Here is a 13,147-nt window from a genome sequence, read left to right as displayed (position 1 = left end):
GTTAAACAAAAAAATCTCAAAAGGGCGTTTTCTTTTGATCTTCAAAATACGTGTCTATAGAGAAGACGAATTTTCTTCTGCTCGCTTCATTTGATACTCGCTCGCGGCTCCCTTAACAACAGTTTCTTTTTTAGGGTCTTCGTTGACTTCGTGTACTCTTTTTCAGTCTCCATCACAAGACCTAAGGTACCGGTAACAAAATAGTAAAATAAAGATTTGATCATACTTATAAGGAAGATGGGCTGAGGGTTAGGGCAGCGGAAGGAAAAGGTGGGTGTATAAGGGGTTTGAGGAATGAGGGAGAGAAGAGACTTATAATTAGAAAGACGAGGCGAAAAAGTTAATGAAAATTAGTGTCGATCAAGCCGACGCTAACCCTTGAAACCCGCGAAATGGGTTGTACCATGACAAATTAGCATCGAAGAGGCTGAGGGTGGGGGTTGTGGAGGGAGGTGGTGAGTTTATAAGGGTTTGAGGAATGAGGGAGAAAAGAGACTTATAAGGAAGATGAGGTGGATAAATCAATGAATATTAATGTCTGCTTGGCTGACACTGTTGGACGGACACTAACCCTCAAAACTCGCGAAATGGATTGTACCTTGACACATTAGCCTCGGTCATCACTAATGCTAATGTAGTGTCATCCACTAACTGTCTAATTGTCGGCAATAAAGACGCTACGTTGACCGATAATTTTAGCGTCATCAATCAATTATTATTTGTTATGACAAATTAGTCATGTGAAGAATTGGTTTACAGCCATTTACTACGTAAGGCTTTGTGCAGTGGGGTTGAAGAAGATGAACAGAAAAAACAACAGTGAAAAATAAATAACAACCAATGAGTACATGAACAATGAAACAAGGACAATGCTGATCAAGTTGCAAAGGTTAATACATGGAGCTATCAAGTTTGGTTCTCTGTCAGAATCATGGTCCATCACTCAACGTTCCTCGCATTCTCTCACAGGTGATTTCACCCACACACACAATCTCTTTGTTTTGCTCAGTTCACTATTGATAGCTACACCTACATTGCAAAGTTGTTGATTCCCTCGCTTTCACTTGTGTTTCAGAAGATCACAGTGTGTTCCACCGCGTTCTACAACGCTCCAGAGCTTCTATGGACTCCACAACCGCCGCTAAAACTCACGCAAAACTCATTGTACACGGGTATGCCACTTACCCATCTCTTGTGGCGGCTCTGATATCAACCTATGCTCGCTGTCACCAACCCCACATTGCCCATCACGTTTTCTCCCGAGTTATGGATACCTTCAGCAAGAATTTAGTGATTGAGAGCTTGATGAAAGCTGGGGAATGTGACATTGCCAGGAAGGTGTTTGACAAAATGCCTGTTAGAGATGTGGTCACATGGAACACTTTGATTGGAGGGTATGTTAAAAATGTGCGCTTTCTTGACGGGTTGAGGCTTTTCCGTGGCATGCTGAGTGCCGAGGTTGAGCCTGATGGGTTCACCTTTGCTTCTGTTGTTACCGGGTGTGCGCGCCTTGGGGCTCTTTGCAATGCCAAGTGGGTGCATGGTTTGATGCTTGAGAAAAGGGTTAAACTGAATTATATATTGAGTGCTGCATTGGTTGACATGTATGCTAAGTGTGGTAGGATTGATGTTTCAAAGCAAGTTTTTGACACTGTGGCGCGTGATCATGTGTCTGTTTGGAATGCTATGATTAATGGGTTAGCGGTTCACGGGCTTGCTTTGGATGCTATTGCTGTTTTTTCAAGGATGGAGGTGGAAAATGTTTTGCCGGATTCCATTACCTTTGTTGGGATTCTTAAAGCATGTAGCCACTGTGGATTGGTTAACGAAGGTCGTGAGCACTTTAATATAATGCAGAATCGGTTCTTGATTCAGCCGCAACTTGAGCATTATGGAACCATGGTTGATCTCTTGGGACGAGCAGGGAACTTGGAAGAAGCCTGTAATATGATTAAGGCTATGCCGGTGGAGCCTGATGTTGTTATCTGGAGAGCACTTCTGAGTGCATGTAGAATTCACGGAAAGAAAGAACTAGCTGAATTTGCCATTGCAAATATTTCCCGTCTTGAGAGTGGAGATTTTGTCTTACTATCAAATATGTATTGCTCTTTAAAGAACTGGCATAATGCTGAGAGAGTGAGAAATATGATGAAAATAGGAGGAGTTCGTAAAAAGCGGGGTAAGAGTTGGATTGAATTGGGGGACAGCATCCACCAATTTAATGCAGCTGATCAGTCACATGCTGAAATGAAAGCAATTCACAGGGTGCTGGAAGGTTTGATCCAGAGAGCTAAGTTGGAGGGCTTCACCCCCTTGACGGATCTCGTATTGATGGATGTTTCTGAAGAGGAAAAGGAGGAAAATTTAACATATCATAGTGAGAAGTTGGCCTTGGCCTATGGGATTCTGAAAAGTAGCCCTGGAACAAAAATTAGGATTTCCAAAAACCTGCGTATCTGTCAAGACTGTCATAATTGGTTTAAAATTGTTTCAAGAATATTAAACAGAGAGATAATTGTGAGAGATCGCATCCGTTTTCACCAATTTGAGGGCGGATTTTGCTCTTGTGGAGACTACTGGTAGCTATGAGAGTTCATGCTTGGTTGTATATGAGCAGCCATTAGCTGATACACATTAGATGAATGAGAAGAAACTGGCAGAAGTGAGTGAAGGGGATACGAAATCCTTATGCATTTAAATATGCGCAGCTCTCTCTAGTCTCTACAGCCACCGAAATCCTATCCACTGCGGTCTATGGCTTGCCTGTAAGCTTAAAAACCATGTTTGGGCATGTAATCTCTGAGTTACATGGTTTTAAGCTGCTATTATGCAAATATGGGTGAAGTAAAAATGGTAGCATGCAATTTGGGAATCATTAGTTTTTTACCTTTTTCTGATAATGGAGAATGTCCCTACTGAGGATGAGCAAGAAGTAAACCCATAAGTAGACAAGTGACAGCCATTCAAGTGAGCCCAATGGCACAAAGAAACGGTTATTGCAATGAACACAGAAGGGGAAATAAGTACAGCTATTGCAGTGAACCTAAAAGGAGATGAAGTGGCTGCACAGCACTCATACCATAAAGGAAAAGAGGACATCCAGATGGACCATGATGCTTGAGAACTCCTTGTCGGATTAAGAAATAACGAAATTAGAAGGGCAATATTCAAAGAAACTGACTTTAAAGAGGAGTAGTAGGTGGTGGAAGTGGAAGTCCACTTCCCCTTTTTGGTCCGGAAGCTGCTACTTAACATTTTTCTGGGATCACTTCTTGCTGACCTCCAAGTAGGTTATTGCCAATTATTAGAAAAAAGGAACAGTGATTGTAATTGCAGACAGTCATTTTTAATTTACCCATTATATTTATACAATAACAACTTAGAACAATTTCTACTTTACCCATTGCTTCATTCACTCTCATTGGACTACATCCATCATTCATCAATTTCATATGGATTTATAAAATTGTTGTAGTCAGCACTAAAAAATAGAGAGCTCTTGTACTATGATTTTATCAAGTGCGATCCTCTCTTGTTTAACAGTTAATACTGATCATTTGAAAGGCTTTACCCCTGGTCTATGATTCTGTTTGTCAAAATTTGGCAGCATTAGAAATTGAAGTGGATTTATTAACACCTACTGTTCTGCCTTGATTGGGAGTTTGGGACTATGTCAAAGTTACATGAAACCAAGTTTACAGACATCTGCTATTAATCTAGTACCTTTCATTGTAAATAATGTGTATGATTCCAGCATGCTTTATCAAGTTACCTGAATTAATTGCAGAAGCAGAATCCTTCCTCAGATTAGTTATTTGTCTGAGAAGTGACAAGATGATAAGTCCTGCTAGGGCTTAAGTTGGTGTGTTTGCTTTAGAAGATGAAAAATTTGGAAGAGGATAGATAGAAAACTAAGATGCAAAGGAGGGAAAACCACTATCCCAAGTCTTAAGCCTGTACTAACTTTCAACTCCAAATTAATCCCAAAAAATTGAAAAAACTAGACCAGGCTAACAGCTAGTAGTAGCAATCAATTTTACTCAATACTGGGCTTTTTGTTCTAGTCCTTATCTTTGTTCAACCTTGGGCTTGTTGCCTCTAGGCCTTCAAATTCAGTTCCATTTTGACCAAGAATTAAAAAACAACATAATCAGATTTTCTTAGTCTACTGGATTAATTATAATCATTCTATTGCTTTTATTATAGTTGAAGATCACAGGACAACTCCTTGCGTGTTACTATGAACATATCAATCTACCAAATATGAAGTTCCACCATCATTCAAAATAAAATGTTACCGGGTACCATGCCATTATTTAGGTAAACACTAAAAGAATGTTCAGCTCCATCCACGTTTCTCACTCATTTCTTTTCCCACAGGACTCTCTTTTCATGCCAAATCATCTATCACAACATTCTCCTCCTCTTACTCCATATAATCATGACATGAGGTATCAACTTCATGTGCCAATAAATGCTAGCCAAAACAAACTAACTTCAACTTTTTGGCAAAATGAAACAGTACACTTTCTATTCCTCATCATTGGAAATGTTGATACAATTCATCAACAACCTTATTATTTCTCCTTCCCATATTTTTGCAATGCTTTTGTTAGCAGGTATAGCAATCATCTACTTTGCATTCAGAAGAAAAGTATCCTTTTACTTGATAGACTTCACCTGCTACTGTCCACCCAGTTCATATAGGCTACCAATAGCCATGTTCAAAGAAAACACTCTTGTTGAAAACATGGATCCAGAGGCTGTTGATTTCCAATGCAAGATCATATCAAAATCTGGATTCAGTGAACTAACATCAATTCCCCAATCTCTTGCTCAAGTCCCCAAAATAAAATCCCTCACATGTGCCCTTGAGGAGGCTGAAACAACAATATGTTCAGCAATCACAGAACTCTTTCAGAGAAATAACATCAACCCAAAATCCATTGACATACTCATTACAAACAGCAGCGTCTTCTGTCCTACCCCATCTCTCAGTGCCATGGTGGTTAACAAGTTCAAGATGAGGAGCAACATCATGAGCTTCCACCTCTCAGGCATGGGATGCAGTGCTGGAATCATATCAGTGAGTCTGGCTAAAGATTTATTGAGAGTTCATCAGAATTCACTAGCTTTAATAGCTAGCACAGAGACACTGAGTTTAAATTGGTACACAGGGAAAGTCCCTTCCATGCTGCTAACTAATTGCTTATTCAGAATGGGTGGAGCTGCTATATTAATGTCTAGCAGGAGACAAGATAAGCATAAGGCAAAGTATGAGCTGAAGCATACTGTTAGAACAATCAATGCACATGATGATCAATCTCATGGCTGTGTCAGCCAGGAAGTGGATCCAGAGAACATTGAAGGTGTGTCGATATCAAAGAACATTGTCCAAGTGGCTGGAAATGTTCTGAAGAAAAACATAGCTTCACTTGGACCATTGGTTTTGCCATGGAGGGAGCAATTCTTGTTTGTTTTTTCCATTGTTTGTCAGAAACTGTGGAGTGCAAGCATCTACACTCCGAATTTCAATCACGCTTTTGATCATTTCTGCATACATTCAGGGGGGCGAGCCGTTATACAAGCCATGGAAAGAAACTTGAGGTTGAGGAAACAGGACGTTGAACCGTCAAACATGACTCTTTACAGGTTTGGAAACACTTCATCTGCTTCAATTTGGTATGAGCTGAGCTACATAGAAGCAAAAGGGAGGATGAAACGGGGTGATACGGTGTGGCAAATTGCCTTTGGAAGTGGATTCAAGTGCAACAGTGCAGTGTGGAAATGTCTATGCGATGTGAAACCAGATACCACCAGTGCATGGAGGGATACAATTCACAATTACCCTGTAGATATTGTGAGAACAAACTGATATGAAAATTGAATGAGTGGGTCATTGTACACATTTTGTTTTAGGCTGGATTTGAACTTCTACATGTTTGTACCTTCTCAGCTAGCAAAAGTGACCGTTAATTTGACAAAAAAAATGCTTGTATCTACAGTAGTCTCAGATTGATAACCAATCTATTCACTTTGTTAACCAATAACTGAGTCATGTTAAATGATGCTTAAAATAGTGTAAAAATTTTAGTGTAGAAGTGTTGTTCCCTTGTCTTACTTTAATGTTATTTTGAAATGGTTTGGTCTAAAATCTTTGATGGAGATAGTATATATTTTCCTTCAAGACTACCCCCATTTATAGCGATTCCAGAAAATTAGCACTAGACTAGACAAGCAATACTAGGAAAATAAAAAAACAAAATTATAATTTAAGAAACACTTATCCAACAAAAAATAACTTAAGTAATACACATACACAAACTATTTGCCATATTATATCAAACTTGAGCTAATTCATAACTTGAACATCGACAAACTCAATCGAGCTTTCAACAAGTTGAGTTTGAGTAATACACTAATACATCAGCTTAATTGTAAAGCTATTGAAATACATATGAATCTAGGCAGCAATAATCTTCATGCAATCCAATGGTGCAAAAAACGGATGATGATAGTCTGTTAAAAAGAGAAACTGTGAATCATTGCCCAACAAGTCAACTTGTGCATTACTTAGCAGAATAAATAAGCCTGAGATATGAGGACGGATAATAGCTAGAATCGACGGATATCTTTTGGAGGCCGGAAGTTAAGGGGATGAGTCTCTGGCGTGGCATTTTCATCTTCTTTCCACACCTTTATGGTCTTGTCGGCTTCACAGCTTATAAGCCTTGAACCCGTAACATCATAGGTTAAAGCATAAATACCAGCTTCACTGTCCAGTGAACCTGCAATAGGAAGGTAGATAGAGTAATTATACTTGTCAATCTTGTGTTGTGTATCAGTTTATGGTAGAATTAAATAGCATCAAAGTAAACATCCAAGAGCAGACAAATATGCATACCAGGTTGCACAATTGTTTGGGCTTGCTGGAAATTGTGACCACTTTTCCAGTCCCAGAACCACATACTGCCGTTGTCACCTTCAACCAAAAAAAAAATAGCAAAGTTGAAGAATGTAATGGGAAAAAAATATATAAATCTGCGCAAATTCTTTTTCAGCAAGACTGAGGGGACAGTAATCCCTTGTCACATGATCATGGAGAATAGCGACGTGGATTAATTGAATTTATTCCATCAAAGACATTATTGTCCAATCCATACCTCCGGTAACCATCACTCCATCCTCATTGACGGCCATCGCATTGATGATAGTTTTCTGTTGTGAGCTGCACATAAAACAGGCACATAAATTGTAAGAGCAATATATGTATGTTTCATTCAAGCTGCAGAATCTGAACCTGAATATTTAGCATAAATTGTTCCTTTTCTCCATCCCAAAGGAAAACTCTTCATTAATAATACCCCTAATCACACAGGTTTGGTAAAAGTTTATGAACTCACAGCATATTGTGCACAAATTCTCCTTTGGGAAGGTTGAACTTTTTAACATTATCCGCAGATGCAGATGCAAAAGATTGCCTGCAGGTAACAAAAAAGGAAAAAAGGGTAAGACCAGAAAGAATGGCAAACTTAAAGAAGATCAAATAGCCAACCATAAGATATCATTCTACAAGTAACAATCAACTGATATAAAACACATACTCTTTAGGGTGTGGAGCCATGGCTCGAACAGATTTTTTATGATTTGTAAGGGTTAACATTGTTTTACCTGCATGAATGCATCATGTGTAAGATTGATACCAAACACATTCAGGATAATTCAAGTGCATATAATCACGGGATAGAAGGAAACAAGAAGATAAGCAATATAAAACCATAAATTACCATATCTAAGATCCCACATCTTGATGGTAGAGTCATGAGAACCAGTAACAACTTGGGGATCCTAAAACCAAAATAAAAAACTGAATAAAGCTCGTGAAGTACGGGAAGAAAAGGTTTTGAAAAATAAAACAAAATTAAAGTTGTGGCACTACTCAGAATATCAAAAGAAAAAATAATATAGGCAACAGTAGAATAATCTACGTACCGTTGGCCGCGTAAATACAGAGCAGACAGTGTTATCATGACCCGAGAGAGCATGAACTTGCATTTTACTACGTATATCCCAGACCTGCAAATTTGGTATCACCGAAGTATAACCATCATATTTCTTCCTTAATAACAAATTAAAAAATATGGGAAATTGTTTAGTAGGGTATTGCATTGATCTAAATATACCATAAAGTAACTATATCAATAAAGTCTATACCCGGCAGACAGAATCACGTCCTCCCGTGAGTAAAACGTCAATTGTAGGATGAAGAGCCAAGCAATAAACACCACTCAAATGACCATGATACGACCTAATAACCTAAATAGAATAACATGTGTTTTAGTAGCCAGTTATTTGACAGAGTTGAAAAAGTACTGAAATATTCAGCCAGAAAAACAAATACTGAAAAGGGGATTTGACCTTATTCTGTTCAAGATCCCAACATTTAACTTGTTTATCATCACCAGCAGAAAACATGTATGTATGTCTGTTACTAATCGCAAGGCCTGTAAACAAAGCAAACTGTTATTACGAACTTGGTTCACAATTGCTAGCACCACCATTCATAGTTACCTCAGTATCTTACCTCTCACTTGTTCAATGTGACCGGTTAATGTGAGCTTGAGTACTCCACTTGCCAAGTCCCATATCTGTTCAAATGAACGACTTAGCAAAAAAGTATCCTAAGTTTTAAATAGGAAAGAGAACAAAATAATATGCTTGGCATGAAAAGTTTCAAGAACTATTTCAAGATTTATACCTTCAACTCATTTCTGGTAAGTATGGTAATGACAGAGTAAATAATTATGAGTTATGACAAGTCAAAATCAATCAATAATTGACACGTTGCATAAAGATAACTCTAGGAAAAGGGCAACATCACAAGTCACAAGAATGTAAAAGTAATTTTGCAGACTATATAGAAGCACTGATTATCCCACAATTATCCATAAAAATGCAACAGTTATAAAATTTGAATCTGGGAATACTTACAAAAAGGCAGAATTGTTAGATGAAATGATCAAAAAGGAAAGTTAACCACAGAATCAACAATTCAACATGACTCGCTAATTTTCCTACTCGTCTAATATGAACAACTAAGACCTGCAATTTGAAATTAAATACCTTGATAGTTCGATCTGCAGAACCAGTACAAAACCATGTATTACTGGGATCAACTGCAATAGATCTCACCCACCCTAAGTGACCACTGATGACCTACAGAAAATAAAACAAGGTTAAAATCACAAAAGTAGAATTATGCCTCTGATCCATTGCTAAATATAAATTATAATTAAAAAAGAAGTCAGGTTCTCACCCTGTAGTTCTTCCATGGCGCATGCCACACAGGTCGTGGCCATTTACTTGGCATTCTCTCCATTAGAGCAGATGTTGAAAAATTCCTGAGATAAAAAAACTATCAGTTTAGTCAAAAAGGTCATAACAACAGAATGTCAATCCTACATAAAAACACAATCATAAGCAAAATGTGTACACAAACATATTGAGTAAACATAAGAAGATAGTGTGCAGAACCAACAAAAAAGCATTGCACTCTAGGAAGTATATGCAAAGTCTCAGCTACAATTACAAATCAGCTTAAAATCTCTTAAACTGTAAAAGACACAGAGAAAGCCACGACCTTTCAGATGAACCAGAGGCAGAAATGATGGCTGTACTTTTGCTGGGAAAACCATGATCGTTCCTGTAAAGTAACAAAAAGATAAGAATCAATAATCTTCAATAACACCTTTCAAAAACTCTGCAAGTTTGTAACACAATCCATGCCTCAAATTTGCAACCCATGGTTTTCCTTTCTGCAATGGCATAGGATAACAATGCATGTGATTTCAAAAAACCATATTTAAGACCCATGAACTAGAAAACACTAAACAAAAAAGGAACATAATATTAAACCTCACACCTTATCATACTTTCATCAACTTATGCAATCTTTCATCATGTTTACATAGTAAACAGTTTCTTGTATTTACCAAACACGTTCTTCAAACAATATTTAGAATACTGAATTACACTTGATTCATTATTAAAGTTTTACAAGCAGAATATATGATTCAATCTCAATTGTTAATTTGTTATATAGTCTAATACGTCTGAATATAACTTAAGAACTATAAAGAAAAATAATTCTGAGAAGCATGAGCCAAGCAGATTATTTAACTGTGTGAAAAGTTCTCTCTATCCCACATATCAATGTACATAAAGTTCAAGAAGAATGGAGAAAATACTTACGGAGCTGTGGACGGCATAGATGGACCAACAACCAAAGCATTTTGGGATCCGCCTTTCTGTGGATCCTTCGAACCTCCTGGACCTGTCATATAACAAGAGAAAACAATATCAACATGTTAGACACTAACAAACAGGTTCTTTTAATTGAAGAATAATTACAGGGAAAATACTGATCTTGTCTTCAACAGTGAAGCCACATACAACAAATTTCAAATCCGTTATCTTGTATTCTACAGTTCTTGGTGAGGAAGGAGTTGTCCAAAGACTAACATAATGTTTGGCTAAAGGAACATGGAGGTAAGGGAAAACAAGGAGAGGGATTTTAATAACAAAAGAAACTCATTGGGTTCAGAAGTTTGGAGGGGGCGCAAAGAGGAGATGGAAAACCCTCCCCTCCTAAGAGATCCTTTATTATTTTTATATTTTCAAAATTTTCCGTAAATACATTATCCCTTACAGTTCTATATTACTACCGCCTTCATACTTCTTCACTTTTAAGTTCTGCACGCTACAGTATAGTTTCTTTCCATTAGTATAAGTCATATTAGTCAAGGTTTCTTTTGTATCCATTCTTTCATATTTTGGAAGGATATACTAGCAAATTACTTTTATATTCCCATCCTCCCCCTAAATACAAAGAGAAAAAGGATTATTTAACCTCCAATCCCCCTTCCCCTCCCCTTCAACCAAACCATACAAGGGAGTTTTATTTTCCCTCCCTCCCTCCCTCCCCTTACCCCCACCCCCCATTCTCTATTTGAGCCAGACAAACTTGCTAAGGTCAGCAGACGCCTATACATTTTATCTTCATGACCATACAACAAAATTATCTGAAAATAGATCTCCTACAAACTCAGACCAAAAAATAAAGCAAAGCAATAACATAACACTCAAATTGAAATAATAGATAATGACAATGTAACAAGAAGATGTATGCTAATTAACCAAGTATAACAAAAAGATACTGAGAAAACATAACCAGTTAACCACCCTGAAGTTAACTTATCAAGTTCCCTAGCTAGATAATTGATATCCTTACACCAAGATAATCACAATGGATATCGCACCTGGTAGAGCCAGCGCGTTAGACGGCCCTGCTTGTTGAGTATCCGGTGTAGCAGAACTAGTTTGACGGGAAGGCTGATCAGTGGCGCCTTTGATTCCACCGTACTCCGCATTTACCTAATTTCCATTCCAAACCATACAGCATAACTACCTCCACTAATAATCAAAATAAACTCGAAAGCACTCATATAAATCCAAATTTCATTCAATTTACATTCATTCTTCTTGTCTAGGTTTAGGGTTTTGGGATAGAGAAAAAAAAAACCAGGCCAATATGATTACCAAGTTAAAATTAACAAAAACTCAAACACATTATCATGATTAAGATAAACTAACCTTGTAATTAACGCGAATTTTCTTGCTGCAACAAAGAACAAAGGCAAGAATGAATTAGAATCAGCATTGGAAGATAAAGGGTACTTAGAAACAATGAAAAGTTACGATTTTGGAAACGGAAAAGGGGAAAGGAGGCACCTTTCGGGATCGGGAGGAGCGAGTTGTCCATGAGTAGGAGAGAAGAGATCGAGGGCACGCTTGAGGGACTTGAAGCTTAGCTTCTTCAGTGATTGTGGCTCTACGGGTTCCACCACCTCCATTAACGACCACCTGAAGCTTTAGGGTTTTCAGATTGGATTGAATTGAAGTGAAGTGAAGACGATTGGTGATGGGAGGAAACCGCGCTTCCAACAGGTTGAAGAAACTCGACCCCATAAGAGGATATATTCGATAGAAAATATGATTTTAGGTGAGAATATGAAAATAAATCAGGACCGTTAGATTTAATAGATTTAATTTGGATATGATTAGACATGTTTTTTTCATTTTATGTAATAGATGAGACCAAAGCCAACAAAAATAGGAAGCACCAACTTGTTACGAGGAGCGGGAAAACACTCCGTTAAAGTCTTGAAACGATAAACTCCTAATACTAACTAGAGGCTTATGATAAATATACAACCTAATAGGTACTTTATGAATTTTAATAGCTAATAAATTTGTCATCTGATTCAATTCTTGAAACACATGCTCGGGCTGTAATCTCTAGCCTCTTACCCTTAAATCCAAGATTTGCGGAATAATGCTTCCAAGCGAGTGATGAACCCTCTGAGAGTCAACCAACAGGTGAATAGTTGTAGCAAAATCACTCTCAATCACCACACTCTAAAGCTGACATAATATCCTAAAGTCACGCCAACAATACTTTGGAGAGCCCAACTTCCTACAAAGTCCAACTGACCACCTACTTGTGATAACATCTCTACACATACCTCTGCACAAGAAGCAGTGTGCCACTCATAGATCTTGTGCACAAATCGTTATCACTAAACTTATGTGAATATGATATAATTAATGAAAAATAATCAAATTTCCATTTAACAAAAAAAAACTAACAAATTCGCCACCTAATTCCCTTATTGTAACACATGCCCAAACTATAATCTCCAACAACCCTTGCAACCTAGATTTGTGAAATAATAATGGTTCTAAGCAAGTGATGAACACTCTCAGAATCAACCAACCAGTGAATAGTTGTTGTATAATCACTCTCAATCACCACACTCTTTTGAAATTATTGATTAACATTTGAAGTTATAAGCATGTTGTATGCTTGTGGGGTTTGATTTGAGGTTTTTGCGGAGTTTTCACTGTAGTGTTTGAGTATTTGCCTTTTGTTTGGCTTAGTTATTATACCAATATTAAGAGGAGATGTTTCACAACCTTCTATATATTAATGTATCTTTTGCTTTAAAAAAACATTTAAAATTATAAGTAAATATTTAAACTTTCAATAGTACTAAATATAAGTTTTATAGCACTTTTTAATAAATTA

General features: G+C 37.4%; 3 protein-coding genes across 4 annotated transcripts; 2 read left to right on the top strand and 1 right to left on the bottom strand.

The window, feature by feature from the left end:
- Positions 1 to 764: 764 nt before the first annotated feature.
- Positions 765 to 3,568, top strand: LOC130725890 (pentatricopeptide repeat-containing protein At5g50990). Of its 2 annotated transcripts, none has more exons than XM_057577078.1 (2): positions 765 to 969; positions 1,079 to 3,568. In XM_057577078.1, the coding sequence occupies exons 1-2, from the start codon at positions 849 to 851 to the stop codon at positions 2,581 to 2,583; spliced, it is 1,626 nt and encodes a 541-aa protein (XP_057433061.1). In that variant the 5' UTR covers positions 765 to 848; the 3' UTR covers positions 2,584 to 3,568. The 2 variants fall into 2 exon arrangements, with proteins under 2 accessions (XP_057433061.1, XP_057433060.1); XM_057577077.1 differs by having other exon boundaries at positions 1,076 to 3,568.
- Positions 3,569 to 4,513: 945 nt separating this feature from the next.
- LOC130725614 (probable 3-ketoacyl-CoA synthase 21) lies at positions 4,514 to 5,931 on the top strand. Its single transcript, XM_057576827.1, has one exon. It carries the CDS (start codon positions 4,514 to 4,516, stop codon positions 5,873 to 5,875), a length of 1,362 nt encoding a protein of 453 aa, XP_057432810.1. The 3' UTR covers positions 5,876 to 5,931.
- Positions 5,932 to 6,316: 385 nt separating this feature from the next.
- On the bottom strand, positions 6,317 to 12,027 carry LOC130724270 (protein pleiotropic regulatory locus 1-like). The gene is made up of 17 exons (XM_057575466.1): positions 11,791 to 12,027; positions 11,653 to 11,677; positions 11,319 to 11,433; positions 10,252 to 10,333; positions 9,641 to 9,703; positions 9,317 to 9,401; positions 9,124 to 9,216; positions 8,585 to 8,648; positions 8,419 to 8,504; positions 8,215 to 8,316; positions 7,993 to 8,076; positions 7,788 to 7,848; positions 7,605 to 7,671; positions 7,404 to 7,481; positions 7,164 to 7,228; positions 6,905 to 6,982; positions 6,317 to 6,788 (listed from the first exon to the last, which is right to left on the bottom strand). Exons 1-17 carry the CDS (start codon positions 11,910 to 11,912, stop codon positions 6,616 to 6,618), a joined length of 1,443 nt encoding a protein of 480 aa, XP_057431449.1. The 5' UTR covers positions 11,913 to 12,027; the 3' UTR covers positions 6,317 to 6,615.
- Positions 12,028 to 13,147: the final 1,120 nt, after the last annotated feature.

This window comes from Lotus japonicus, chromosome 6 (genome assembly GCF_012489685.1).
Source record: "Lotus japonicus ecotype B-129 chromosome 6, LjGifu_v1.2".
In the NCBI taxonomy this organism is placed as follows: domain Eukaryota; kingdom Viridiplantae; phylum Streptophyta; class Magnoliopsida; order Fabales; family Fabaceae; genus Lotus; species Lotus japonicus.
This window is presented reverse-complemented; position numbering and strand designations above follow the sequence as displayed.